The sequence below is a fragment of the Fusarium subglutinans genome (genome assembly GCF_013396075.1).
Source record: "Fusarium subglutinans strain NRRL 66333 chromosome Unknown NRRL66333_c0000124, whole genome shotgun sequence".
Taxonomy (NCBI): Eukaryota; Fungi; Ascomycota; class Sordariomycetes; order Hypocreales; family Nectriaceae; genus Fusarium; species Fusarium subglutinans.
The window spans coordinates 79,828-107,662 of NW_023502187.1; the positions used below are offsets into that span (position 1 = coordinate 79,828).

Sequence of the window (27,835 nt, forward strand, 5' to 3'; positions counted from 1 at the left end):
AACAACCGACAGGCTAGCTAGCGACAACCACTTGCCTGTTAGTCTACGTACTATACCTAAAAGGAACAGCACCAAGCCAAGTTGGTAGTTCAGCTCGTAGCCACAAACATCATCAAGGAGATCACAGGCCTCTACGAAGGATCAGCGTCCCAATCAACCGATCTACCTCGATTTCCCCAGCCATGTGATGCCCAGCCGTTGTCTAATTCCTGCAAAGGTCAGGGGAAATCCGGGGAAAATGAGTCCGGGGAAACGAATTGTGGCTTCCCGTAGTGCCTGTATCAGACCCAAACTCAAATCCTACCAAGTTTGAGAGGACTTATATACCGCCATGCCCCTTCCAGTGCGGGGAGGGCCATGTAACATTGAATGCATGTCCCTGATGCATCTTCATCTCTTTGGACCCCGCACTCTGGTTCGCTGAAACAATGTTTCTGTCAAATGCCAATCCCAGCAAAGATGAGGTCGTGCTCATATCTATGACTTCCAAAGGAGTTGCTTCTCATCACGAGTCAGGCGTCGGCGAAACTCCCTTGGCAGATCTTGCGCCCCAGACCTCACATGTTTACCACAACGCCCTTGACAGTCCAATATGGCTCCCCCGCCGATCAACAAGCTCGGGTGGTGTCGGCGCACGCATTCATCGCGGCTTGGCAAGCGAGAAAGAGATGACTCTTCTGAGCTGCTGCCGACACTTTCCCAAGGCGATTATATGGTCTTTTCTTCTCTTCCTTACCGTTGTAATGGAGGCGTACGATAAGTCACTCATCTCCGGCTTCCTTGCCTTTCCGTCCTTTAGACGTAGGTACGGAGAACCCAAGCTACCACTTGCTGGCTCCGCTGGGGAGCCAGACTATGAGATCTCGCCAATGTGGCAAATGGGGCTTCAAAATGCTGCCGTCGGTTGCGAGATCATAGGCCTTCTTGCCCATGGTTATATCTCATATGCGATTGGATACCGCAAGATGATGATCGGCGCGCTTGTGTGGATGTGTCTTGCAGTGTTCCCGGCTTTCTTCGCTAACAACATCGCTCTGCTACTTGCCTCCCAAGCTCTCTGTGGTAAGACTGTCCTCGCCTCTCAATTTAATGCGCCATGCATACACGATTATCCGAGAAACTAACGGTACTATCCAAGGCTTGTCGTGGGGTGTGATTCAAACTTTGGCAGCGACCTATGCTGCTGAAGTAGTACCCTCAGTCATCCGTGCCGCCATCCTCAGTAATGTCAATATGTGTTGGCTGGTTGGCCAGCTCATGGGCACCGGAATACTGCGCGCGCTCATCAACAATACATCAGACTGGTCGTATCGCCTACCATTTGCCCTGCAATGGGCATGGGCAGCCCCATTGCTGTTCCTCATCTACTTTGCCCCTGAAAGCCCTTGTAAGATTCTCCCTACTTGATGTATCTTATGCCTTCTTACTAATCTGTTAACTACAGGGTGGTTAATCCGTCACGAGAGGCTAGCAGAAGCTCGACATTCACTACAAAGACTCACGAGCAACAAGCACATTGACATTGAGGATACAATCGCGATTATGCAGCACATTGATTCGACAGAGAAGAAACTAGGATACGGTGGCTCAAGCTTCCTAGATCTATTCAGAGGCTGTAACCGTCGCAGGACCGAAGTGTGCTGCCTTACCTGGTCTTGCCAAGCTCTATGTGGTGCCACCTTGACGGGATATGCCCCATACTTCCTAGAACAAGCAGGCTTCGAATCCACCAAATCATTCACTCTAGCTACAGGAATGTATGGACTCGGCATTCTAGGCGGCATGATATCGTGGATCTTACTATCAACAATTGGACGACGAAAGCTCTACCTAGCCGGCTTGGTGGCTGCGTTGCTTATTCTCACCACAGGCGGCACCCTGTCAATCGTCATGGCCAACCACTCATCGCTGAATTGGGCGCTTGGGTCCCTGATCATCCTCATGACATTTACTTATAATATGTCCATCGGTCCGGCCTGCTATGTCATTGTGGCCGAGATACCTTCAACAAGGCTTCGGGTCAAGACCATTGCCCTCGCGAGGATTGTTTATAACATATTCACTATTATTAATAACTTTGTCGCACCACAGCTTTTGAACCCGTCTGCATGGGACCTAGGTGGTAAGTCTTGTCTGGTGTATGCTGCTACATCTCTCCTTTGTCTTATATGGTGCTATTTTCGGCTTCCTGAAACGAAGAAGCTATCATACTTGGAATTAGATATCCTTTTCGACAAGGGGGCTCCTACAGCCAAGTTCAAAGAACTACAAGATAGACTTGCCAATTCGGCGTATATCTCTATGTCAAAGGCAGAACGGGTCAGGAATGCCTGGCATGGTTGGCTGGCTTATTCCTAGTGAGCCATTAGGTTGTGTACTTCGCAGTTTTAGTTATTTATGAAAAGGCAGTTATAGTGTTTATATCTTCTCATAATCTTAATCTCGGAGCATTAATATCGAGAAAAGGAGGTAGAAATTTTATTATTCCTTAGTTTATATACGTATATATATACCTGATCTACTACATCTTAATCTCTAGGTTAAGTCCCCTGGTAGGGAGGGTTGGGGAAGGGGGGATCAGGGGTAGGGTAAGGAATTCCCTGACGGAGACAGTGGATATACGTTTCGTATTCTCGTTGACACGAAGGGCAGTTATGCCAGGTTGTTTCCACAGGAGTGTCGTACCGAATGGGGCGGTCATGGTGGACCGCACCGATCTGTATGGCATAGGTGCACCTTTCGATTGTCTCCCACGTATGGAGAGTTCTACGGCAGCGGCGGCAGATATATGAGCACTTAACGGTAGTACACATTTTAACGTAGGTTATTATTAGGTGACGAGGGAGTAGATTGAGTAGTGATTATAGAATGCAATATATTAGAAGGTAGTAAGTTAGTGGTAACAGCGGGGATAGTATAATGTTGCTTGATAATAAAAGAAAGATAATTCGGAGGACTTACTGAAAAGTAGTAATACTGAACTGCCGCTGTGATTCAGAGAAATGACTAGAAGTTATCACTGTCGGAGGAAACAGTGAATACTCACTCCTTAGATAGTGAGAACAGGCTGTCAGTGTCATGCTGATTGAACGAGTATAGAGAAAGAGGAATTGCTGTTGACGCGAAAATAAGTATGCTAAATAAAAGCATGGGGCCTCACTGCGTGTATATTGGCAACCCACTGTGGGCTGCACTTGGCTTTTGGCTGTTGATAGTGCTAAATGTGATGATCAATGTAGCCGTCGTCAAGGCCGTCAGCCCGCACATCACTAGTCAATCACTCGGGAGGCCGCGGCTATGGTTCGCAATTCTACACAAGTGTCTTGGGCGTAGCGTCAAATTGGCTCGATCAAGAGGCAAATCCTCTCGTCTGATAAGGCCCAGCATTACTATAAGCAACTATATAAAACAAGATTGCTGTTTTACTTCTGTGCGCTGTCTAAAGCAGGTATGCAGTTAAATTGGCCAACACGATTCTAGATCAAAAGCTGAAAATGATTCTGAAAGAGACCGAGTTCTATATACTTCTATGATGATAATAATAAGTATAAATGCAATAGTATTCTGTCGGAGAAACCAGGATTCACCAGAGCTCTTGTATTTGCAATATGGTCCTTATAAATCTGATTATATCTAGCCTTGAGAGTTATACGCCGAGTCTTCTATTGTATATTGCTGTGCGCAATAGACAGGCGGCCCTTTGTTAAGGGAGATGTAATGAGATGTCACTGCAAAGAGAGGAATAAACAATTAAATGCAGGTATATAATATTGATCACTAGCTGATAGAGTAGTGGTATGCTATACTTCTATTAAAAGCAGTGTATCTAATTTAAAATGCATCATCATGAGGCTCATCATACTGGTTAATAAGTCTTTGCGGTATTAACCCCCGTAACACAACAACACCAGCATGCAAGATCCCCCACCGAACCTTGCTCAGCGTCTCAGCCATAGTCCAGACAAGTCCGACAATCTGTCGTTGTTGACCTGGTTTCACGTCTATACCGTCAGGCCCATTCTGGGCCATTCTTGACACGAGGTTATGCATTTCCCCTCGTGGATTCCAGATGATCTCATCGCTCTCATCATCGCTCTCATCAGCATCATCGTCCATGTCAAGCATACCTCCTCTATTGGGTTGACCGTGGCAAAATGCCCAGCATGCTAGAGTTGCAAGGTATAGACACCACGGGACGTGGAAGAGCTGCATTGCGTCTGAACGAGTAAGTACCTTTGTGTTTTCATGAAGCAGGCGGGATGCATGCCATGCAGCCACAGATGCTGGCCTCTTGTGGCTTCTTGTATTGTGTTCGGCATTTGAGGTTTGATCTTTGCTTGGTCGTTCTGCTATTGAAGCCCACTGTTTGACCGCCTTAGCGGATCGACGATAGTCCTTCTGCTGAACTGGTCGGCCCAGGATATGGCGAGCGCCAGCATAGATCTGTATGTCGAGGAACTCCATATGAAGAAGTGCTTGTGCTGAATGAAACAGAGCATTGTATGCAGTTGCAAACGCCACGTACTCGCTCCTTCTAGCCTGATCTTCAGGTGTATTCTGGAGTCGAGAAATAATTGAGGTGATGTAAACATCAAAGTCCGCCTTCCAAGCGTCATAAGCGTTCCCTATGAGCTTCCGCCAATTAGATCCAGGTCCGTCACCGTCTACCACTCCGAGCGCTGTTTGATCACGGCGTTGCATGTCCCAAGCGATGGACATCAGACCATGCAGCATAAGTACATGAGACAACCCCGTTAATGCTTTCGGACGTGGTACTGATGGCCCTAGGTATGATTTGAGACTAGGAAGGTAGTAGACCGGCTGGGAACTGCAGGCTGATGAGCGCCATGCCATAGCCCAGGATGTTGGGTCTGAAGCTTCCCATATCCTTTGGCTACAAGGCAGTTCAAGACGGAGCTCAAATGCGGACATGCAGAGACTCTGACAGAAGAGAACTGCATGCTGTGTATCCCACATGAAGCACAAAAGTGCGAGACTGTAGTTAAATGTCAGCTGAATATTATCATCAGGGGACTCCCTCGAGCGACATACCGTTTCTTTTGTTCTGCAATGGCCCATCGTCGCCAAGCCTCTCGCACTATACCCTCTTTTGCACCGGCGCAGTCAGCAGGCGGCCCTTGTGGACGGACCGACTGACAGTCAGATCTGCGAATGAGATTTATGAGAAGTCCGTGGAAGAGATGGCTCATGTCGTGCTGCTTCTGCCCAGCTCGAGACTTTCCAAAGCATTCCACCAGAAGGATAGTCTGCAGAGTCCACAGTTCTGCACGAGCCGAAAAGCTAGCATGGGAAAAGATGCTAGGCCGTATAACGTCGTGGATGCACACAGCCAGCTGATGGGCATCTTTGGAGGAGTAGGTTGCACCAAGCAGGAGGATGGATATGAGAAGCAGAGGCTCCGTCCTGCTGACATCAAAGGTTGCAAGGTGCATGAGTGGGTAGGCAGTATTGAACTTTACGAAGAACAATTCTAGGTATGTCTGTAAGGAGTCTCGGGACAGTAATGGCTCATCCCACACAGAGTGACGAGAATCAGGTAAAGATGGGTTGGCAGCCTCGACGACTTGAAGGATTCGTTTGCGCACGGTTTCGTCGATCTTGGGTATCGATTGCCCTTTGTCGAGCATCGAGAATGGCCTGTTGAATTGCGGTTCTTCAACGTCCTGTTGATCGTGGGCAACGTTGGGCCTCAGTAGTTTGGTGCTTTTATTTACGGTTGGCGTTGTAGATTCAGTTCTAGAACTGGAAATGCTCCCCGAAGTTGTCTTGGTATGGCTCAAGACCGCGGTTCGTGGATCAGAAGTATCTGGCCTGGTATCGCTGTTGTGAGAATGTACCGACTCCGACCAACGGCGCGTGCTGTTGATAGAGTCTGGTGATAATATCTGGACGGGCTCTGACATCTGGACGGATGGGATATACTGCTCGTTGGCTTTTGTGAGGGGTGTTGATGTTGGGTTCAAGTTCATGTTAAATAGCCAGCTGTAGTCCAACGCAGTCGTATAGGGCATATTAAAGGAACTGGCAGTATCTGGCTGAAAGTTTTGCGTGTAGTCAAGTGCCGTGTTATCCACGAACGATTCGTTGAGAAGTAGAGGGTCGAGCTGGTCGAACGAAAACTCGCCTATGCCTTCACTGTGATCGAAAGGGTCGGTTGAGGTAGTAAAGTTTGCAAGATGGTCATCTGTAACCAATTCACCAGCTGAGTGAACAAAGATGGAGTCTTCGATGTGCAAGTCGGATGAGGAGTGAAGATCGACTCCATGCACTGACTGGCCTTCGCTATGGCCCCAATTGATCAGCCCAGGGGACTGACTCCTTGCGTTATCTGCTTGGTCGGATTCTGGAGATGGAACTTGTTGTGTTTCTTGAGGGTTCTGTCCCGAACCCTTTGCACTTTTAGCTTTCGTGTTGCTGTTCCGACACGGCCGCTTTTCAACGACCGTACCGTCGGGTGCTTCCCAGGATCTCTTTCGTGTATCGAGAACGCCAAAGCCGGTTCCTCCAGCCTCAAGATCCTTTTGGCGATGCCTTTCCATATGTCGCCCTTTGGATACGTAAGAACACATTTTGATTGACTCGGCTATACAAAACATGGTCACTCACTCAGCAAATCAGGCCGTTTGAAGTGTGCACGGCATATGTCACATGAAGAACCGCCCGGCAAGTGATTGAGAGCATGTCGCTGCAAGTGTTCTGAGCGCGTGAACTTCTTGCTACAGCCTGGATGAGTACACTCAAACGACTTGTCACTCTGAGGACCGGGCTGTGAGGCTGCAGAACCTCTTCGAGAGGTCTCTGATTGACCCTGCGATTGTGTCTGTTTGCGACCCATGGCCTCTGTAAGAAACGCATCGACCGCTAGGGACAGCTCGTCTTCGGGGCCGTACATGGCTGTAGAGTGGGATGAGGTGGGAAATGTTAAGGATGAACGAGAGATAGAGTGAGGGAACGGTTGGGTTCTAGAGTGGGAGGAATTGCCGAATGCCGTTGAACTCTGGCTGATTAGTAGTGTAACTCTGATAACTGATAGGCTTGGCTGGACTCCGCCACAGTGCTACCAAATCCCCACCCTTATCAGCTTTCCCCGCACATTATCTTGATAAGTGGGAGGATGCTAACGGACATGGGTGAGTGGGTAAAAAAAGGAACTCGGGTTCAAGATCCGTGCTTGAGCTAGCGATCGCTATCTAGACCCAGAATGTAAAGGCACGACCATATCGGCAATGGGCCTCGTAAATCGGACAAACCAGTAATCGTACCACCACTTGTGTCTGTTTTGCCACAGATCTAGACTGCATCACATAGGCCTTTAATACGGGTGTAGAGACCTTTTGCTCGGTATCATCTCTTCTGCCCATTGCCAATTGAGATCCAGCAGCCTAGAGACGAGATGCCTAACTACAAGATACAGGAAGTGATGGAGAGGGATGATTCAAGCAAGCTTCATGTAAGTTCAAGTCTCTACATCTACCTCTCAAGGCATTTCAAGACATTTCAATATTAATATGTGTATAGGTAATAATTGTAGGAGCCGGCCTCGGTGGCCTCGGTGCTGCAATCGCTGTCCGTCTCGCCGGTCATGATGTCACGGTTTTGGAGTCTGCACCAGCAATCGGCGAAGTCGGTGCCGGTATCCAAGTCCTCCCCAACGCTGCCCGAGTTCTTTTCTCCTGGGGCCTCGAGAAGGAGCTGGTTAAAAACGCCACCAAGCCAAGAAAATGCAACTTCATCGGATGGAAAGGGAATCATCTCTCGGAAATGGACTACCACGGTTATGCAGCTGCTTCGGGAGGCTACCCTTTCCTCGATTTTCACCGCGCGACTCTGCACAAAGCACTTCTTGACAGAGCTCAAGAGCTAGGAGCTAAGATTCTTTGCGGGTCTAAAGTCTTGTCTTACGAGATAGCGGCCGACAACAGCTATGCAACTGTTTTGCTAGAAGGAGGTCAAACCATGAAGTCTGACTTGGTAGTCGGGGCGGATGGCATCGCCTCTTCGCTCAGAGAGCAGTTCCTCGGCCGGTCCGATCCTCCACAATTGACGGGCGACTTGGCATACCGACTGCTACTGTCAACAGACGAGATGAGAAAGGACCCAGACCTGAGGGCTTTCGTGGAGGATCCCCAAGTCAACTACTGGGTCGGGCCTGATAAACACGCTGTCAACTATGTACTAAAGGGAGGAGAACTCTTCAATATGGTTCTTTTAGTGCCAGATGATATTCCACTTGACAGCGGCAACACTCTCAAGGGTAACATCGAAGAGATGAGAGCCCATTTTGCCGATTGGGACCCTCGCATCGGGAAGATGCTGAACCTTTGCGACGATGTTCTCAAGTGGAGATTATGCATCCGTCCTGGCCTCGACCCAACTTGGTCACATCCTTCGGGAGCCCTCACCATGCTTGGCGACTCTGTCCACGCAACACTACCATATCTCGCCAGTGGTGCGGGTATGGCTCTAGAGGACGGCGGGGTCCTTGGACTTTGTCTCGCCAAGCTTACCGATAAATCACCAGCCTCAAAGCTTAAGGCTCTAGCTGTCTACGAGGCATGTCGACGAGAACGCACAGAAATGGTTGTACAAAGAGGGACGTACAACCAGTGGATATATCATCTGCCCGATGGCGAAGAGCAGAGACAGCGGGATGAGCGTTTTAGGCAGTATGGGAAGTGGGATGAAGAGTGGCTGAGTGGGGAGAATCCTATCATACCGCAATCCTCGGAGACAGGAGAGGATCCTTTCCCTTGGAGATACCATGGAGTCGGGCGGTGGTTGTTGACGTATGATATGTGGAAGGATGTCGATGAGAAGTTTTCGCAGCTCGGGTCTGAGGCTATTGGCGGTTCACTGAGAGCAAGTCTTTAATTAGAAGCATTGTAATCTGTCTGGCTGGGTTACTGTTAGTTAGTCAATAAGACATTTCCAAATGTTACATGGCATTATCTAAACACTGTTCGAAGGTCTACGCCGTGACGGCTTCAATAATTCTCACATTTCCTCCGATAGAAACCAGAACACCCCAAGTTCCTTGCAGAGTTACCTATAGAAGGATCGAGCATTCTTGGCCTAGGGGAATAAACAGATTCTACAAATGCACTCATCACGTATTACTGGCAGAGGGAATACAAGAAACGTTGGATCTGGAAGTAGTTTAAAACGGCAAGGTAAATAAACCAGAATACAAAGTATTACACAATCTATGAACTCTATGGCAGATGATGGCAGCAATAGATGATGATTTTGCAATTGAACGGCGTCAAACGGCGTTGGTCGCTTTCAACTCATCTTTGCAGAGACGAGTAGTCACCTAGATACAATTAACTAGACAAGCCTTTCTCTATCACTTTTGGCATCAATTAAATCATTTGAACATCTGTTTATTCGTTGCAGCTAGGCAACCGATGCCAGTATCTAGTCTATAAAACCGACCTCCACCGAGACTCCCACTTTATGCTTCACTCTTCACCTCTTGTGAGGGGTTGTAGAAAGGATAGTCGTTGTAACCCTTCTCCGGAGGATCAGCACCGTAAAAGGTGTTGCGGTCATAAGCGTTAAGAGGCCAGCCATTCTGTAATCTCTCAGCCAGGTCAGGATTGGCAATGAAGTGTCGGCCCATGGCGACCAGGTCAGCTTCTTGACTCTTGATCTTGGTGGGAGCATTGTCTCGGTTGAAGTTTCCGCAGGCTAGGAATAGAATGCCAGAAGGCTGGAGAATGTTGCGGAATATGTTGAGAGAGTTTGCCTGCTTGCCAACTTCAACAGCAGTGCCATCTTTACTGCTACCGTTGGCAAGCGCAGCGAGCTTTTGCTGCTCGTCGAGAACCTCGTCGAAACGGGGCTCAATCCTGATTATCGTTAGTCATTTAGACGGTGTTTTAATGGTGGAGTATGACTTACATGTGGACGTAGACAGGCTTGTGGTTATCTGGAAGACTGGCGATCTGGGTGCAGAGGTACGACCAGTGAGTGTTGGGGTCACTGTCCTTCGTGCCCTGGAAGTAATTGTAAGGCGAAAGTCGAAGACCGACCTTGTCGGCACCGATAGCATCACAACAAGCAGTAAGGACCTCAAGCAGAAATCTGCATCGGTTCTCAACAGAGCCGCCGTACTCGTCAGTTCGGCTGTTGATGTTGTCGTGAAGGAACTGCTCAAGAAGATAACCATTGGCACCTAATCCCAACAGTTAGCAAGAGGTAGAAGCATAAAGTCTGTGAGTACATACCATGAATCTCAATACCATCGAACCCAGCGACCTCGACGGCTCGCTTGGCGGCAGCTGCCCATTCGGCAGTAATGCTGTGGATCTCATCCACTGTCAAGGCTCGAGGAGGATCATCCTTGGTATCAGTGCCATCGAGATATGTACCTGGCATGGGCTGATCCCCAGAAGACACAGCCCTCTCACCACCTCGCTGCGCGCTACAGGACGCCCGTCCAGTGTGCCACAACTGTGTGAAGATGAAACCGCCCTTGGCATGGACAGCGTCAGTTACCTTTTTCCATCCCTGTAATTGGGAGTCGGTAAAGACGCCAGGAACACCGGGGTAAGCACTAGCGTTCAGGGCAATGTCGGTCGCCTCAGTAATCTGAAGACCGCCGTCACTGGAGCGATCGCTGTAGTACTTAACCATACGAGGACCAGGGACGTAAACTCCACGGGACTCGAATTCGCTTCTCATGCGAGTGTTGGGTGCCTGGAAGGATATGGTTAGTCCTTCTTTGCGGATCAATAATTCGCTTTGACTACGTACCTGCACAAGTCGATGCTTCAAGGTCAACTTGCCAAGCTTCAAGGGAGAGAACAAGACAGTGTCCTTCAGCGCAGCGTGCGCCGCTGGCGGTGTGACTGCGATAGGCATCTTTGGAAGGGGAGCGGGTAAAGATCGGGGGGGAGAACGTGACAAGCTTTCAGGGAACTTGAAGCTGTTGGAAAGTTGCCTGATTGCGCTTGAGATTGATAGAACAAGTAGCTATGGATGCTGAAGCTTTAGTAGCCGATGTACTTTGTCCTTGTTCATTTTGTTGTTTCGATTACAACGAAGCATGGGTGGACTCTTGGTACCCCATCCCCCATCTTTGAACGATGAAAGTGGGTACAGAGATGTGAGGAGTCAACCATGGTTCTTGTTGGCCACTGATAAGACGCAGGTTGACAGGGAGGAGCAAGAATGGGGGTGGGTCTGACCAGGATCGGAAAGTTTAAGACAGCTAGGATAAAGAAGGGTTAGCATCAATGGGTAATCAACAGAACATCCGATAGGCTGCTTTCCAGCTTTTATGGGCCAAATACGTTTATCACTCCCGGGTAATAAATTTTGAATTTTGGGTTTTGAACGAGACGTGTGAAGCAAGACGTGTTACAACACAGGACTATGTGATCTGCTTAAAAATCAAAGCTTCCTATTCCTCTGCTAGAATCTGTATATTGAATTGGAAAGGTTGCAAGTTTAAGAAGTAGACTGAGCAACATGCATTACCTCTTGCCCGGATTGAGGTAAATACAACGAAATAATACTCAAGTCATCAAATAAAACATAGACTTATTTGCAAGGTTGATACAAATGCTATTCCACACTGTCAGACTCACTGGAGTGAAATGTATATCGATTAATTATTTAGATTTTTTTTTAAGTGTGAAAGAAGTTAAAAAGAGAATATTGCCCTCAAAGTCTCATGTTGAAGCATCGAAAAAGGGACACACAAGACTGTAAAAGGCAATATCCTCTGCTCTGCATTAAAGTATAGTTCAAAGTATATAGATTGATAATATCTATAAGAAATATAATATCTGTTTCTGCATACAAGTTTCCCATCCTGACTCTAGAGTGAGGCATGTCCATGTGTTTCGTAAGGAAGACCAAGACAGAAGAAGCCGACAACAATCCAAAGTGCCGCACTTGCGTAAATGGGCACGACCGAGAACCCAGAGTAAGTTGAGATAAAAGATGCCACAAGGCCACCAAGTCTGAGAAGTGTAGCTGCAATACCAGTACCAGTACCTCGCACCGGTCCAGGGAAGGACTCTGGAGCAAAGGCAAACATGATGGCGTACTCTGCACATTTTGTCAGTGTGTAAGATAGAGAAGTGAGAAGAGAGACTTACCAAAGTTTCCAAGAATAGCTGTGGCACACTGGAATCCGATGTCGGCGGCTTCAGTGCCAACGGCTGTGTATGCAAAAAGAAAGACGCCAGTGAGAACGGCAGAAATGGCCATCATCCACCTGCGTCCGAAACGCGTCTCTACCAGGAAACCTGCTGAGATGGGGCCGAGGACTCCGACAGCGGAAACAATACAGTAAATCATGTATGTATGGTTAAACGATGAGTTAGCCGTGTAACTCTTCTTAGACTGGAGATAAGAAGTAATGAAGGCAAAGTACAGCGGGTAGGCGATGCCAATAGTAAGCCAGATCAGGAACGTGACTGCACTATGCTGAGCCATCTTGCGGCCGGAGAAGAGCGAGCGATAACTACTCATGTTGAAGTCTTTGAAGTTCTCTTTGAGGATATCCTTCATAGAGAGCTTTCTCTCGGTCTGATCCGGAATGGCGTGGACGGGTTCGCCGGTAGATGAGACAACCGCAGCCGAGTAGATTTGACGGTCGATATCTTGCATCATCTCCAGTGTCAGAGTCTCAGGCTTGCCGTTATAGCGAGCGATATAGTTGACCGATTCGACAGCTTCTGCGTCGCGTCCCTTGGAGAGGAGATACTTGGGCGATTCGGGAATCTTGAAGACGAAGAGTCGGACCAAGGCAAGGGCGAGGGCAATACCGCCGAGAGTGATCATGATGTATCGCCTGGATAGGTCATCCTGTTAGTCCGATGTATCAGAAGTGCTCAGGGTGAACTACTTACCATCCCATGTTATCCTGTCTACGGCAACCCTCAGGGCTGCTGCAAGCAAAATTGGCAAGGAACACCCATGACAGGAGGGACACGATAAGCTGGCCAAGGTTCCACCATGCTGACAGTGTGACAAGCAACCACTGATGACTCTGCGGGACAAACTCGAGGAACACGATACTATCAACTGGGACATTGCCTCCAGCTGCAGTACCAATCACGGCCCACAGAGCGCAAAAGGTGATGAAGTCCTGAGCTCCAGCAACTGCACAAGCAAAGATGGCCCCGATGAAGATTGTAGAGTTGAAGGCAGGCTTGCGTCCAATAACATCGGCTGCAGTGCCCCAGAAGAAGGCCCCAACAATGAGTCCGACGTAGTAAGCCACTGAACTGAAGCTGAGTCTAGTTATGTCATCGAACTCGTTCATGATCGGGGGACGAACGGCGGCAATGCCTTGAGACCAGAAGTTATCGACCATCCAGCCGCAACCGTTGACGACGAAGAGGATCCATTGGAATCTAGAAGGGTTACTGTTAGCACGGATATGACTGCTCACTTTGGCTCCCCAAGACTTACTTTCCAGTACCAATCTCTGTCAGATGGCGGGCAACAAGCTCAGACTTGAGCCGATACGACTCGTTGACAGCACTGCCGTAGAAGTCGCGAACAGCACTGTCCTCAACAGGCTTTTGATCACCGAGACGGTAAGAAGTTGCACTTTGAGTGTGTTGAAGCTTGGCTCCAGTGGCCTTCTCGGCGATATCTTCTGCGTTGTTCGAAGCCATGGTGATACTTTGTGGAAAGAAGCGAGAACGTTGAAGGTGAGAGGTTGGAGACTGGAGACATCGACTGGTGTCGACTCGTGTATTTATCGCACATGAGACAAGGCACAGACTCGAGTTCTCCCCTTTTGTGGCGTGAGAGAGAGATAGACAAGATAACTAATCGCTGCTACGAGTCAATGCACACCCTGAACCCAGCCAAAACCTTACTGTGTAGCATCCGCTAGACGACCAACCACGCCAAGACAACGCGTATACTACGCTATCTACCTATCTTATCGGCTCGAACGCACCCTGCTGACATCCAAACCCCCACTTTCCCCGGATTATGCCTGCTGTTTGAGAGTTTAAACCACGAGATTTGGGATAAATGGGGTTAATCTCATCAGATAATTGGTGCCCGCTATCAATGGTCGAGACCTGGCTATGTATGAACATGTCTTGACCATTTCGGGGATCTCAGGCATGGATAATGTCGAGGACTTCAGAAACCAATAACGAGTGATCTAATATTCAGCGTGGGTCGGGGCTCTGACGAGTTGAGATGGTGGCCTTAAACGAGTGGTGAGTTTGACTAGTCTCCCTTGTACAATGTGAGCGTATCACTTAGACAATCGAACAGTTGGTACTCCAAAGTGACATTATTGACAGATAGAATTCTCCAAATGCTTCTTGCTATCTGAGCCGATGATTGTTGCGCATCATCCATACTTGAATGAGCAGTTTCTAGGGCGTGATATCTCGTGAAATTTGCTTGATATCTCGGAACAATTGATACATTATTTTATCTAGAGGCTCTCATTCAAATACGAGGTTAGTTAGAAGGGATCTGCAAAAAGCCTGCAAAGTACGAATCGAGCCAACTCGCCGCCGTGGCACCCTCCTCGACACTAGCATTCTTGATACGTCGAATGGCACCGACATACCCATCTGGCCTAACCACGAGAATCGAAACCTCTCCACTATCGACAGAGCCAAGCCACTTCTCTGTACATGAAGTTCGTTTGGTATCCAAATGCGCTGCGTCATCCAGATATACTGTCCACCTACTCTTGGAAAATGTGGAAGGCAAGTCTGAGAGCTCGAACTCATTCTTATCTGTGGAGGCTGTAAAGATTCCGCTAGTTAGCTGTTGTGATACAGTGGCGATGCAGTAGATACTACTTACTCAGAAGCGCAAATGTGACCAATTGGTTGACTGATGTGTACCGCTCTGGCCGCACGTAGACATCATCGGCTCGGCTGGCACGAGGCTTCTGTTGGTATGACGCCTGGGCTGCCTGGCCAAGCTGACACAAAAGCGAGGATGGCGTCGAGATAGACTCATCGAAGCCTTTGATGAAGCCACTCTCTTGACGTCCTGTAAGGTTCGGAGCAACTACATAGACTCGGAACTGGCCGAGAACTGGAACGTCGAGCTGAACATCAACTGGACAAGCGTCTATGTAGCGTGTAACCTTTGCTTGCGGAAGATTGCAACCAGGCTTGGCATCGCCACCCGGAGCGGCATCTAGAGGTTGGTTCAGCTCATTGAGACCGTACTCAACCCCCACTCCCGAGATGAAGCGTGTGTTCTTGCGGAAATTCTCAGCGAGCCTCTTGGAGTCACCTCCAGCGATCTCGTTAGCGTGTTCAAAGTCAAAGTTGATGAGATCCTCCGCGATCTTCTTCCGTTCCTGCTCGTAAGATTGCAGAAGGATACCATCCTTAGCGAAACCACGTGCAGCAAGGTTGAGCTTCCAGCCCAAGTTCCAAGAGTCATGGACACTGGTATTCATTCCCTGTGCAGCTTTGGGACTGTGTGTGTGACTGGCGTCTCCAGCTATGAATATCCGCTGAGTCGGGTCCAGGAACCGCGTTGCAAAGCGCTGGGATACTTGATAGTTGCCGAACCACTCGACTGATGTCCAGTTGACAGTGTATGGAGCCATGATGAGACGTGCTTGCTCCATGACAAACTCCTGGCCAAGACCTTTGGAAGTGACCGAACTCTTCATCTCGATGTAAAGTCGGGTCATGTTCCGCTCACGTGGAATAAGAAGGACTGATCCGTGTTCCTCGGAAAATATGACAGTCTTGCTCCAGATGTCAGGGAAGTCAGTGTCCAACTCTCCATCCAAGACCCCCCAAACAGAATTATGAGGAGTTCCTTGAGAGGCAGCGCCGGGAATGGCGTTTCGTACTGCTGAGCGAGCACCATCACAGCCTACTAGATACCTGGCCGGAATAGCTGTACGTGTTTGACCATCTTTGTCGCATTCAATCTCGAGGTAATCAGAAGAGCTTGTTACTCCTTGAAAAGTGTGACTGCGAGTGACCTCAACACCGCTTTTCGTCAGGTCATTGATAAATGTGCCTTCCATCATGCCTTGATGGCATAAAAGGATATAGGGGTGTAGCACATCTACCACTGAGGATGGATAGTGGACTTCACGTCCTGTACGGCGAAGTCCTTCGGTTGGCGAACCCCGCCACATGCAGATGTCATGAACCTTGACTCCTGTTTGTACAAGATCATCGCCAATTCGCAGCATCTGCAACGTCTCAATGGTCTTTGGCTGGATACCATCAGCGCGACCCACGGTTGTCTGGTCCGGCCTCTCATCGAGGACCTTGACTGAGAGACCAAGCTTTGCCAATACAACACTGGAGAATCGATCAGTATGGATAAAGGTGAACAGAAATTAGCGAGCTCACCTCAGCATGAGACCCGAAGGGCCAGCTCCAACAACGCAGACATCATGGACATCGGCATCGTGATATCCGTTGCTGTGACCATTTGTGCTCGTCGGGATGGCCATGTGGGGCAAGTGTTGGTAGTGTAATGTGAATGGGTACTGTGCTAAGAGTGATGATGGTGTTTGACTGTGTGACAATTGATCTCATCAACACATTCACCTCTCGGATATATCAATCAAGCTGGTTCGTACAAACAGACAGCTAAAGACTTTCTTGCGGCCTCTTCCGCCAAATGTCGTCTCATCCGTTGAGGACAATGTAGCAGCACCATGATTCGATCAGTCGGGCACTATCATCAGTAAGCTACTTAGCGCCGAGTCCACCCCCACTCCCGAGTCTCAACCGCCTTTGGCTATCGCTATCTCGGCGATTCGGCTTATGACTCGACCTAAATCTTAAGTTAGTCTACTTTTATCAGCATACACGCGGGGCTTGGCAAGGTATAATCAAGGATGGGGTCATGCTGCAGATCACGGCCTCCCTCTCCCGTTCAGTACAGAAAAAGACTCGCGTTATTGTCGCGACGAGAGAATTTTAGTGGCTTGTTGCATAACTCTCTGCCAGACTAGTACAATGGCGCCTGGTTCAATTGATCCGGAGCCTCTGCCTTGGCAGTCTACAGTTGAGCGCAAGAAACAACAACAGCGTGACATTTTGTCCAAGGCTTTATTGGAACTTGAGAATAGCCAAGACTTACAACATGTCGATGTCAATCAGCTTGCCGACACAGCCCAAACTTTAAGCCTTATATCCAGCGGGCAGCTGACATGCAAAGCCGTTGTGCAAAGGTTGATTGGACGGTAAGTGATTAATGATAGAACAAGTGCTGTGTCATCAATTAATTAATTTCTCTATAGAGCGATCCAAGTTCATCAAGAGGTGCGTGTTTCTTACGTGACGAATTAATAGGCACTATTTTTCTGACGACGATCGATCTCATATAGACCAACTGGTAAGAATAAGATGCACCCTATGAAGCCAGACGTCAAAAGCTAAATTGACTCTAGTTTAACCGAAGTTGCTTTCGAAGATGCGTTGCAACAGGCTCAAGAGCTTGACGCTTACATGGTCAGCAATAAAAAGCCAATCGGGCCTCTACATGGCTTGGTGGTCACCCTCAAGGACCAATTCAACATTAAGGGATATGATAGTACTCTAGGCTACGTTGGGAGGTCTTTCAACCCAGCTACCGACGACGCCGTACTGGTTAAGATGCTCAAATCACTGGGGGCTATTGTTCTCGCCAAGTCAAACTTGCCTCAGAGTATCATGGTGAGCGGCTGATCTTATTCCATCCTGGCTAAATACCTTGGCTCACTGGTATTTAGTGGTGCGAGACAGAGAATCCACTCTGGGGATTGACTACCAATCCCATGAATAAAGATTATACACCAGGTGGCTCTACAGGCGGAGAGGCTGTCCTGATTTCTTGCGGTGCCTCTATGATTGGATGGGGCACGGATATTGGTGGAAGCATTCGGATTCCGAGCCACATGATGGGCTTATATGGCTTGAAGCCAAGTGTGAGTTGTTTCTGGTCTTTAAGCCACTGTCATCCCGCTGATTTGTTATCAGAGCACAAGGCTACCTTACCAAGGTGTCCCAGTCTCGACAGAGGGACAGGAACATGTTCCATCTTCGATTGGTCCGATGGCAAGAGACTTGGGCATGATCAAACATGCCATGCATAGCTTGATTGAGTCAAAGCCATGGGAATATGACGCACGCTGTGCACCCCTTCCTTGGCGAGGCCATTTATACGAAGAAATGCACAGTCGCCCACTTACTATCGGTGTTCTGATGGACGACGGAGTTGTTCGTCCGCATCCGCCGATAACTCGAGTCTTGCAAGATGCAGTCGAAGCTTTAAGACGGGAGGGACACGAGATTGTGGAGTGGAACACTGAGCTCCACGAGCAGTGTATAAGAACTATGGTGATACTCCCGGCGTACAACTCGCGATCTATTTGACTGACTTGCAACAGGATATGTTTTATACCGCTGATGGTGGTGAAGATATCCGCCAAGATATATCAAGAGCCGGAGAACCATTCATCCCTCACGTCAAACGACTTGTCAACAAAGGTCAAGCAATTTCGGTGTACGAATATTGGAAGCTCAACAAGAAGAAGTGGGATCTTCAGCAAGGGTACTTGGAGAAGTGGAACTCGATCCAGTCTACCACTGGCAAAAGGGCTGACATACTTCTCATGCCCGTTATGCCGCATACCGCTGTTAGACATGGCGGATGCGGTTGGGTTGGGTATACAAAGGTCTGGAACGTTCTTGACTATACCGCGATGGTGATACCTGGCGGGACGGTACAGTCGGGGGATGTCGACTTACCGTTCAAGTACCCTGCTAGAGGACCTGAGGATGAATGGAACCAGGGGCTCTGGATCAAAGACAAAGGCGAGATGGCTGCGATGAAGCTCCCAGTTGGGCTGCAGATCGTCGGACGGAAACTTGAAGAGGAGAAAGTGCTTGGGGCCGCTGAGGTGATCGATCGCGTGGTGAGAGACATATTGCCTCGTTAAGTAGCCTATTCCCCGTAACGTATATAAGGAGCCCAGTCTGCTTTAATTAAGCACTTAAAGGTAGACGCTTTTAGTCTTTTAACCGACCGTCTCGGTCATCCTGCGGTTGATCTTTGCCTTGTGACCTCTTTCCATCCAGTGTAAAGTTTCCGTCAGAAGAAGTATTAGACACAGAAGAGGCTGCAACTATTGATATTTGAGGAACCCATGGATCCTGAAGCTAGATGCAAGCAGCATGCAGAGCTGCACACACAGAGATGTCAGTCCTGAACTGAATAAAGATGTTTTAAACTTGTCCTAAATTACTTAAATCTTTTTCGTATTTAGGATTGAGATCTTAACCTTCCCTTTCCTCCTCTAGCCACAGTATATTTACTCAAAAAGTGTTATACCAGAGGAGGAGGATGGGAAATCCGCCGATTCATGGGGGCTTCCAGTTGAGGTACGCCATGCTAGGGTATTTGCCATATGACTCCCAATTAAATGCTTTTTCGGCGACTAATCCTGACATAACCAAGGCTAACACCAGCGAGTTGTCGAAGCATTCTCCATCGGTAGCGTTCCTCTTCCCATTGATAAACCCTTTTATCATCCAAGGCCATGACTCTAGGCCACCCAGTATGAATCGTGGTATCAACCCAAGTTGAGCTTGGCCCCTCCATCGGCTCATTTCCCCCGCCAAGAGAGCTCACAATATCAGGCAAATCTTCATTAAATAAAGATAGTCCGTTTCGAAATCCCAGCGTTGACTTGACGGGGTCTGGTTGGGGGCCAAAGACAGCAATTTCCCGTTGATTCTGGGCGTTGATAAAGTCAATGGCTATATGCAGAGGCACCTGGACTGCTGTATCCGATATAACCTTCGTAACATGGTGACTGATGGATTTGAAGTTCAGCTGTTGGCTTAGCCCGCTGTCTTCACCTGTGAGGGTAATGAGAACTGGCAACTTTCCCACGTCTGTCACACGAATGTGGAAGTTGTCTTCTAGAAGAATGATTGTTACTGCCTTGAACAGTGACTGTAGGATCGAAAACTCTTGATCTCGGAAGTGTGGACCCCCAGATGAGGACGGTGGAGGAAGAGTCACGACCTCTCGTTGGTATGTCGCTACTTGGTTGCAGATTCTCCCATGCAAGTCGTTTATGAGCGTGACCAGTGATACCGTAGACATGTCAGGAGGAGGCTTGCAAGGGTAAAATAGCTTTGCAATGAACTGGTGGTACTCGATATCATTCCGGTATGGTCGATACCACTTTTTGTATAGCCAGTTATGCAAAGCGCAGTGGAGTAATAAACAGCCCTTGGCGCCAGGCACAATATATATCGGCACGGTCTTGTTGCAACACGCCTCCAAGTGTCTTGGCGATATATCCTTCACCTTTGTCTGATCACTTGCAGAGCAGGCGTCGGTGGGGAGTGGGCAGGGTTGGAGGATGCGTGTGACGGACTCCATATAGAGATCTCTTCGATGGTATATCTCCAGTTGACCTCGCATCTCAGATAAGATTTCGTGTCGGGGCAGCGGCGCCCTTTGCTTGATGCTTTGACACACGTACATTCTGAGGGTCGAGGTATTTTGCCTCAAGAGGTGATCTGGCAGCAGAAGGGTGATGTCAGATTGCAACTCTTCTTCTCCAGCTGATACAAAATTGATAAGAATGATGTATGCGAGCTCGAGCGATATTTTAGCAGTGAAATTTTAGAGAGACAAGAAGCAGGCTTTATATAGTGCTAAAAGCCTAAAAGATAGAGTGGCGCGTTGAAAGTCAACTCAAAGTAACATCCAAAGTGTGAGTCAGGCCTTGAACCTTGCCTTGGAACTCAACCCCTTGGAACTCAATCCCTTGGAACCCAATGAGTCGCTACTTACAAGCAATAAAGTTTGAGCACATTCTTTGCTCTTTCTTCTCGAGCTTCTTGCTTCAGATCGCGGCGGGTATGAGTTTAGGGGCGCATAAAATAATTAGTAAGTATTTCAGTATACTAAATTTACGCACTTCCCATTCCAACTTTGGAAGTCTCCTTGGATAAGCTCTTCAAACATCCATCTTGCCAGGTCCATCCTGCTGATAGTATATCCAACTCTTATACCGGTTTCTTGCTCATCACTCTTCCTCAAAACATCGTCTTCCCGAATCCACCCGACGCGTACTTTCTTTGTCCCTTTCATGTCCCCATCTGTCAGCAGTGGAGGTCGAAGCATCACATATCCACCAAGACCAGATTGCTTCTGCGTCGCGGCCACACGAGTAACACGCTCAAGAGCTGCAGTGTCGTTCTGAGCCTCTTTCAATAACCACCAGTAGAGTGGGATGAGGCCAAGTGGTTGATCACGACGAGCGCCATGTCCAGTTGATGAGATTGGAGCGTAGATGGGTGAATTTGAGATGCTGTCGGTAGAAACAAGATCTTTCAAAACCTGCATCACCGCAACTGCAGAGTCGCCAGTGATAGTGGCATCATCCATAGCAATAGGGTGAAACGGATTGAAGCGGAGTTTCCAAGTGCTTGTGATACCACTGAAAATGATCTGGGGGTCATTGAGAAGAAGACTGCGGACTGTGGAAACATCGCGGGATGATCCTGTGACCACGATGAGTTGTGACTGTTGGATCTCTTCAGATACGCCAAGATCCAAGAGAGTCTTTTTCAATTTGGAGTGATCTCGAACAACTATGTGCGAAGGATTAGCTTGGACGCTGAGAGTATGGACAATTTGAACTCACGAGCAGCTGCTTTATGGCCATCGAGTAATGTCCAAGCTAGCACATGCCGCAAAGTAGCACCGCACGCTCCGATGAATGCCGCTTTGACCGCCATGATGTGATATTTGGCTTGAGTAATTATTCAAAGAGATAAAAAAAAGTTTTACTTGTACAGATGAGATGTTGCATAATTCTGTTATAGCTACTGGTGTCTTTATATTTTACAATTATCGGTCTGATCATCAGTTCATTATGCGGACTTGTTGCGGAGTCGGCATCGGGACAACTACATATTAAAAAGTGGCTTGCCAAGTCCGCCTATGTCACAGGCCCAATTTCACGTCGTGAACCCGCGGAAGCCGAGATGGGTACCAAAATTCGCAGAAGAAGAAGAAAAAAGAATTTTACAGGAATAAGCCTTCCAGTCCAATGCGGGATTAGATCTTAGACGCGTTGAAAGCTGTCAGGCCAGAGACTCGTTTAGATGCCGAGGATCATGGATAATAGTCTCTAAAGGTCATGACTGGTAATATTTATTACTCGACTTGAGTTCCTGTAAGGATATGAATAGCAGCCCAATGGCTTGTGATTTCATTGCTTCTACGCCGACTCTTGAAACTTCTTCATCACTTCCTCGTGACTAGCCGGCATAAGAGCACCTTCTGGCACAGGGTTCTTGCTCTTGAAGTAGTCGCTCATCTGGTAAATGTCAGCAATATGAACTCCATCAAAATCACCTGGGATGAGTGGTAACTGACCTCTCCCATGGTGACCCACTCGACACCTTCATGTTTGTTGATGTGCTCGATGATGCGTTCGTGCATCAGAAGAACGTGGGGTCTACCTGATACATCGGGATGGATAGTCATTGGGAAGATGAATTCGTCTGTAGCGTGTCAGTGGACCGAAAGATTCACTACGTCAAGCTCGGTACTGCACTGACCATATTCCCGGTAGAAGTAATCGAAGTGATCTTTCCAGATGTCTTCAACGTCCCTGTGTCTCCTGTCAGTTCGAGCAAAAGCCTGGCTTCTAGAAAGACTTGCCTCGGGTTGACCCATCCATGTGAGTTTGGAGAGTTCTTGATAAACATCATGGGCGGTAGATCGTCTATATACCAGGAGCCAGGTATTTCGACCATGCCCGTCTCTTTGCCTTTTGTCAGGGGTTTCATCCACTCCTCGGCCTTCTTGGTGTAATCAATCTTAGTCCATGAGTCGCCTGTCCGCAGCCAATATGCCTGACAGTCGTGATGAGACATTGAGTGGTCGTACTCGATTCCGTAACTAAGCATCAACTCGGTCCCTTCTTCGCTTGTCTCCCACCAAGGTGCCACGCTTCCCTTGGGTGGCTTCCCACAGAAGTCGGTAAGTAACTTCCATGTCTTGTGCAGAACGTCCTTTTGCTGCTCGAAAGTCATGTCCACGGGGTTTTCGTGGCTGTAGCCATGTAACTGCTGCTGCTTAGTGGAATTTCTGACATTGGCATGTTGTTTGACTTACACCTATCTCATGTCCAGCATCTCGGACCATAGCACACTCCTCTGGGAATGTTTCCAGGCTGTGTCCAGGGATGAACCACGAGGCTTTGATGTTGTACTTCTCAAAAAGCTTCAACAGGCGTCGGGTACCGATTGTTCCCGCCCAGAGACCTGTTTCCCAGAGGGTTAGCAGTGAAAACATGAAACACATTGTTTTACCGACCTCTGCTAATGTCGCTTGTGCTGTCTTCGCCTCCGTATGATCCCAGCCAACCGGCCACGGCATCGATATCCACTCCGTAGCTAGGAGTACCCTGGTTAGCGAAATGTTCATTGATCGAGGGCAATCCTTACCAGACCAAAACCTTCTTTTTGCCCATTTTATTCAAGTGATCTTTTGTAAAACAAATATAAGATGCCTCAAAAATTCACTGTTGAAGTTAACTCTATACGACTCGGTCAGGTCCAATGCCATATAACCTGAGCTCAGAGATACTCCCGAAACGCGGGGTTCTTGTGTTCGAGCACTTGGGAAATGGGACATACCCCCACTTACCCCCCCTAATCGGTATCAGATTAGTTCCCGTTGGCGGTATCAGGCGTTATCACAAGTGGAGTCTACAAAAGCGAGCCGTTGCAACCCCCACCCCCATTCTTGAACTCAGTTTCTGGTACGAGACTGTGAGTTGAATCGGATAGCAGGCCGTCGTATGATGGCCCGCCAGACTTCGGAACTCTATCGTAGAAAGAAACCCATCCAGTCTCGTGATTCACTCACTACAAAGGCAATTTGACATGTATGTGAGTTTCTTACACTGAACATCGCAAGCGTCAAATTATTGCAGCTTGTTCTATTTTCCGATTCTCCTGATATCAACCAATTATATCATATCACTTGCCCAAAATGTCAAAGGTCAGTTACTTCGGACCAATATTTTCCCATATCATTTGCTCACATTGTTTCGCAGTTTTCACTAGCAGGCCGCTTAGCTGTTGTTACTGGGGGAGGTAGAGGCTGCGGTTTTGCGTTTGCCCAGGGGTTGGCTGAGGCCGGTGCCGACGTTGCCATATTCGACGTGATTGAGCCCTCGGCTCCTGAGGTCGAACAGCTGATTTCCAGCTACGGGGTCCAGATCAAATCCTACATTGTGGATGTAACCACGTTGTCGAGTCTAAGAGAAGGTTTCACCGCTGTGGCTTCAGACTTCAACAACAGACTAGACATCCTGGTCGCCTGCGCAGGGGTCAACAAGAATGTGCATTTTCTCAACACTGAAGAGGAAGACTTTGACAAGTTGTTTGCCGTCAATGCCAAAGGCGTTTACTTCTCTGCAAAGCTGGCAGCTCAGGCCATGATCGAAAACAAGACCAAATGCGGAAGCATTATTCTCGTGGCCAGCATTGCTTCGCATATGGCTATTCGGTCTCAGAGGTCAACAGCCTACTGCGGTACCAAGGGTGCAGTGAGAGCAATGGTAGCACCAATTGCTGCCGAGCTTCAAGAACATAGCATCCGAGTAAACTCAATCAGCCCCGGCTACGTCAAGACAGCCATGACAGCGCCATTCCCGGACTTGATCGAGGGATGGAAGGACGAGATCATGAACCGTCGCGTCGCGGAACCTGACGACATCAAGGGGGCCTGTGTCTTCTTGGCTAGTGATGCGAGCGCGTGAGTCATTGCCACCGTCTTTTGAACTGTCAGTTATACTAACCAATCACCAGGTATTGCACGGGCTCCGATATTCTTGTTGATGGGGGTGTCACAAAGTGGTAGTGTCGTTATCCCTGCCTCTCAGAAATCGTAGAGGGAAGAGCAAAGAAATACAAAACTCTATTATTATTAGCCAGCACTTGAGCGTTTGAGGCATGTAATTCGTGGGGCACTTCGGCCACCGTTTCAACTGTTCTAGACAAGTCTCCTGGATATGAGTTCCGATGTTCCCGTGTGACAAGCCCTGTAAACCTTGCATGTTCGACATGATCTGAGGAATTGACAGCGTTGGCATGCTGGCCAGGAGCCAAATAATAGTCTGTTGATATGACAAAAGTGCTGAAATATCCTTATAGCAGTTTTAAAAATATTTCAAATACCCTTCCTATATTGACTTTGATGCCGTTGCGATCTTGTTACATTTATCGAAACAGGATAAGGGGTGGCCTGTTCTTAGCTTAGTTCACGCACCAAGTTCAGACGATGCTACCATATATACCTGCCTTGTCAGGAACATTGATTTGTCCTGACACAGCCGTAAAGCTTAAATAATCCAAGTAAAGTATAATTACGAGTTTAAGATGATTCTCTCTTATCCAAGGGAAAGGACTAGCCTCAGTATCGCATGACATGTACTCAGAATCGTTTGCGTGAGATCTGAGCAGAATGAAATTCCTGCAATTTGTATTTAAATATTAACCTCGCCACATAACTGTCTTCTAATCCTCACAATTATACCCTCTTCACATTCTCTCGCCAATCCTCAACTTATCAATCATTATGCGTACTGTTGCTGTACTCGCTCTCCTTGCACCACTCGCGACGTGCGTCACGACCACCATATGGAATATTACAGGTTCATGCGCTAACAGCGATATTGGCCTTGTGTGCGTGGTTACGAAAACTGTAGCTGACCCAAACACAGTCTGCAAGGGGAAGGCTGGGACGTATGCAGGAGATGGGATCAATGGGATGTCAAGCTGTACTGGCCTTGGTTCCCCTTGTACTTATGTTTGGCGATGCTAAGCATTGTTCCTCGGCATGAAAGCGGTAAGTCTCGAGTTCAACACCTTGCTGCACGCACTGAATATCTTTAGTCAGCACTCCCGGAAGCACATATGATGATGGTAACATAAGGGACGCACGAGATATAATGGTGTAAATTTCAGTAAATACCTAGCTGCGTGGTCTGGCTTATTCACCGCTCGACTGAAAGCTATATGATCTTGGGTTGTCTATCTGTATAGTCATCAATCAGGGTTAAACCTACTTTATCTCTCACTCTCCGTACCATAATGTTTCCCTCGATTACACAAAGAACCTCCAACGCGGATCTTGTTCACCATCAGTGATCTCGGAAGTAGCAACATCCTCGGCCTTTATATCAACACCTTGTGCCTCATTCTTCATACGGTTCTGCTTCCTCATCCAGAATCCCAAACCTAATGTGAAAATGATGCAGGTGACATTGCAAGCAGCTGTGCCGATCAGGGTAGGTGCATAGCGAGGTGCATAAGTTGTTCTGAACGTCCCAGCGGATAGAATGCCACCAAGGTTACCGAGACCTACGAGTAGGCCAGTCGTAGCCGCTCGGGAGTTCTCACTGAGATTGTTGTTGTTGTGCCAGCTATGAACTAGACAACTCGGGATATATGCCCCAGCACACAGCATAAAACATGCGAAGTAGGCCACTCCAATGTGCGCTTCAGCATCAATGATGGCGAGGATGAGTAAGCCAACGAGGCTTGTGCACAGACTGCCAACGATATGCAGTGTTCTTTCTCTGTTACGGTCAGAGCTCCAGGTAACTGCGAGAAGAACCAGGAATCCTGCAACATTGGGAGGTACAGTCAGAAGGTTTGTGATAACCGTGCTATATCCCAAACGACGGATAATGAGCGGCAGGAAATTGGAGGTAGTGGAGAAGGCGACGGGGTATGTCAGGCTGATAACACACCACACTGCGAATCTCCAGCTGTTCCAGCTCTTGAAGCATTCTTTGAGATTGAACTCTTCTCCAACAGCTCCACTCCCGTCACGCAGAGCCCTTTGCCTTGCAACGTGTTTCTCTTCTTCTGTTAAGAACCAGGCACTTTGCGGGTCGGCAGGGAGCCACCAGAAGGCAACAATTCCCAACAGCACAGTCATTGTACCTGAGTTCCCTTGATTAGCAAGACATGTTTCAGATCCGCTTTAGTCCCTTTGACTTACCTTCAATTATAAACAACCACATCCAACCATGAACGTGAGAGACCTTGATCTGGAAGACGCCAAACGAGATGAGACCCGAGAAAGCACTAGCAAGCAGCGCACTACCAAAAAAGATGGCAATCCTAAAGCCAAGTTCGCCACGCTGGTAAAAGAGAGTCAGATAAAAGACAGCACCAGCAAAGAAACCGGCTTCGAAAGCACTGTGAGCTGTCAGTACAATTTCATAAGAATCCGGTGAATTTGACAGAACTTACCCCAGCAGGAGGCGGATGGCCAGCATGCCTCCAAAGTTCTTGCAGGCGGCTTGCAATAACGCCATGGAACCCCAGCCGACCATGAGGGACGGCAGCATGATTCTACCAGAAAACTTCTTCAGAAGCAGGTTAAGTGGGAGATCACAGAGACCGTTTGGGACATAAAAGAGGAGGATTAAAAGTGAGAACTCTTGGCCCTTGAAGTTGAGATCTTTGCTCATTCCATCTGTCTCGGCGTTTCCCAGGTTACTCTGTTTTCGTTAGAAAAGTCACTGGTGTCTGAGTCAAGACTTACTCTATCAACAGCATTGAAAAAGTACATGACGCTCAGATATGACAGGAGCCATGCGTCCATCTTGCGCACTATGCGGTGTTAGCACGGGGCATGTCGCTGGCTTTTTTCGTTTCGCGGGTAACTGACAGTAAGATCGCTCGGCAGCTGTATCGACAACAATCTGGGAACCTGTTTCCTGGTCAAAAGCCAGAGACTCAAGCTGCTTATTCTTATCGTCAGAAGCCATTGTGATAATGTTGCT

The 27,835-nt window shown here is 48.2% G+C and overlaps 11 protein-coding genes across 11 annotated transcripts; 4 read left to right on the forward strand and 7 right to left on the reverse strand.

Annotated features, from left to right (window-relative positions):
- Positions 1-428: 428 nt before the first annotated feature.
- On the forward strand, positions 429-2,358 carry FSUBG_8794 (general alpha-glucoside permease; the record flags this gene model as incomplete). The annotated part of the gene is made up of 4 exons (XM_036687237.1): positions 429-1,062; positions 1,139-1,387; positions 1,445-2,122; positions 2,222-2,358. 4 exons carry the CDS (start codon positions 429-431, stop codon positions 2,356-2,358), a joined length of 1,698 nt encoding a protein of 565 aa, XP_036535720.1.
- A 1,473-nt stretch (positions 2,359-3,831) lies between these two features.
- On the reverse strand, positions 3,832-6,913 carry FSUBG_8795 (C2H2 zinc finger; the record flags this gene model as incomplete). The annotated part of the gene is made up of 3 exons (XM_036687238.1): positions 3,832-4,996; positions 5,053-6,568; positions 6,628-6,913. 3 exons carry the CDS (start codon positions 6,911-6,913, stop codon positions 3,832-3,834), a joined length of 2,967 nt encoding a protein of 988 aa, XP_036535721.1.
- Positions 6,914-7,414: 501 nt separating this feature from the next.
- Positions 7,415-8,892, forward strand: FSUBG_8796 (FAD binding domain protein; the record flags this gene model as incomplete). Its single annotated transcript, XM_036687239.1, has 2 exons — positions 7,415-7,471; positions 7,540-8,892. 2 exons carry the CDS (start codon positions 7,415-7,417, stop codon positions 8,890-8,892), a joined length of 1,410 nt encoding a protein of 469 aa, XP_036535722.1.
- A 583-nt stretch (positions 8,893-9,475) lies between these two features.
- FSUBG_8797 (OYE2-NADPH dehydrogenase (old yellow enzyme)) lies at positions 9,476-10,887 on the reverse strand (the record flags this gene model as incomplete). Its single annotated transcript, XM_036687240.1, has 4 exons — positions 9,476-9,872; positions 9,925-10,198; positions 10,251-10,722; positions 10,780-10,887. 4 exons carry the CDS (start codon positions 10,885-10,887, stop codon positions 9,476-9,478), a joined length of 1,251 nt encoding a protein of 416 aa, XP_036535723.1.
- Positions 10,888-11,848: 961 nt separating this feature from the next.
- FSUBG_8798 (major facilitator superfamily transporter) lies at positions 11,849-13,661 on the reverse strand (the record flags this gene model as incomplete). The annotated part of the gene is made up of 4 exons (XM_036687241.1): positions 11,849-12,081; positions 12,132-12,829; positions 12,888-13,394; positions 13,453-13,661. 4 exons carry the CDS (start codon positions 13,659-13,661, stop codon positions 11,849-11,851), a joined length of 1,647 nt encoding a protein of 548 aa, XP_036535724.1.
- Positions 13,662-14,472: 811 nt separating this feature from the next.
- Positions 14,473-16,459, reverse strand: FSUBG_8799 (phenol 2-monooxygenase; the record flags this gene model as incomplete). Its single annotated transcript, XM_036687242.1, has 4 exons — positions 14,473-14,645; positions 14,709-14,765; positions 14,827-16,304; positions 16,356-16,459. 4 exons carry the CDS (start codon positions 16,457-16,459, stop codon positions 14,473-14,475), a joined length of 1,812 nt encoding a protein of 603 aa, XP_036535725.1.
- Positions 16,460-16,970: 511 nt separating this feature from the next.
- FSUBG_8800 (general amidase) lies at positions 16,971-18,934 on the forward strand (the record flags this gene model as incomplete). Its single annotated transcript, XM_036687245.1, has 7 exons — positions 16,971-17,197; positions 17,255-17,276; positions 17,342-17,349; positions 17,405-17,669; positions 17,726-17,920; positions 17,973-18,332; positions 18,383-18,934. The coding sequence occupies 7 exons, from the start codon at positions 16,971-16,973 to the stop codon at positions 18,932-18,934; spliced, it is 1,629 nt and encodes a 542-aa protein (XP_036535726.1).
- A 1,497-nt stretch (positions 18,935-20,431) lies between these two features.
- FSUBG_8801 (uncharacterized protein) lies at positions 20,432-21,755 on the reverse strand (the record flags this gene model as incomplete). Its single annotated transcript, XM_036687246.1, has 3 exons — positions 20,432-20,528; positions 20,933-21,608; positions 21,662-21,755. 3 exons carry the CDS (start codon positions 21,753-21,755, stop codon positions 20,432-20,434), a joined length of 867 nt encoding a protein of 288 aa, XP_036535727.1.
- A 485-nt stretch (positions 21,756-22,240) lies between these two features.
- Positions 22,241-23,500, reverse strand: FSUBG_8802 (peptidoglycan deacetylase; the record flags this gene model as incomplete). Its single annotated transcript, XM_036687247.1, has 7 exons — positions 22,241-22,339; positions 22,399-22,526; positions 22,584-22,636; positions 22,759-23,093; positions 23,143-23,291; positions 23,344-23,423; positions 23,475-23,500. 7 exons carry the CDS (start codon positions 23,498-23,500, stop codon positions 22,241-22,243), a joined length of 870 nt encoding a protein of 289 aa, XP_036535728.1.
- Positions 23,501-24,024: 524 nt separating this feature from the next.
- FSUBG_8803 (D-arabinitol 2-dehydrogenase) lies at positions 24,025-24,897 on the forward strand (the record flags this gene model as incomplete). The annotated part of the gene is made up of 3 exons (XM_036687248.1): positions 24,025-24,033; positions 24,089-24,792; positions 24,846-24,897. 3 exons carry the CDS (start codon positions 24,025-24,027, stop codon positions 24,895-24,897), a joined length of 765 nt encoding a protein of 254 aa, XP_036535729.1.
- A 1,245-nt stretch (positions 24,898-26,142) lies between these two features.
- Positions 26,143-27,820, reverse strand: FSUBG_8804 (major facilitator superfamily transporter; the record flags this gene model as incomplete). Its single annotated transcript, XM_036687249.1, has 5 exons — positions 26,143-26,996; positions 27,046-27,245; positions 27,300-27,550; positions 27,595-27,662; positions 27,721-27,820. 5 exons carry the CDS (start codon positions 27,818-27,820, stop codon positions 26,143-26,145), a joined length of 1,473 nt encoding a protein of 490 aa, XP_036535730.1.
- Between the last annotated feature and the right edge of the window lie 15 nt (positions 27,821-27,835).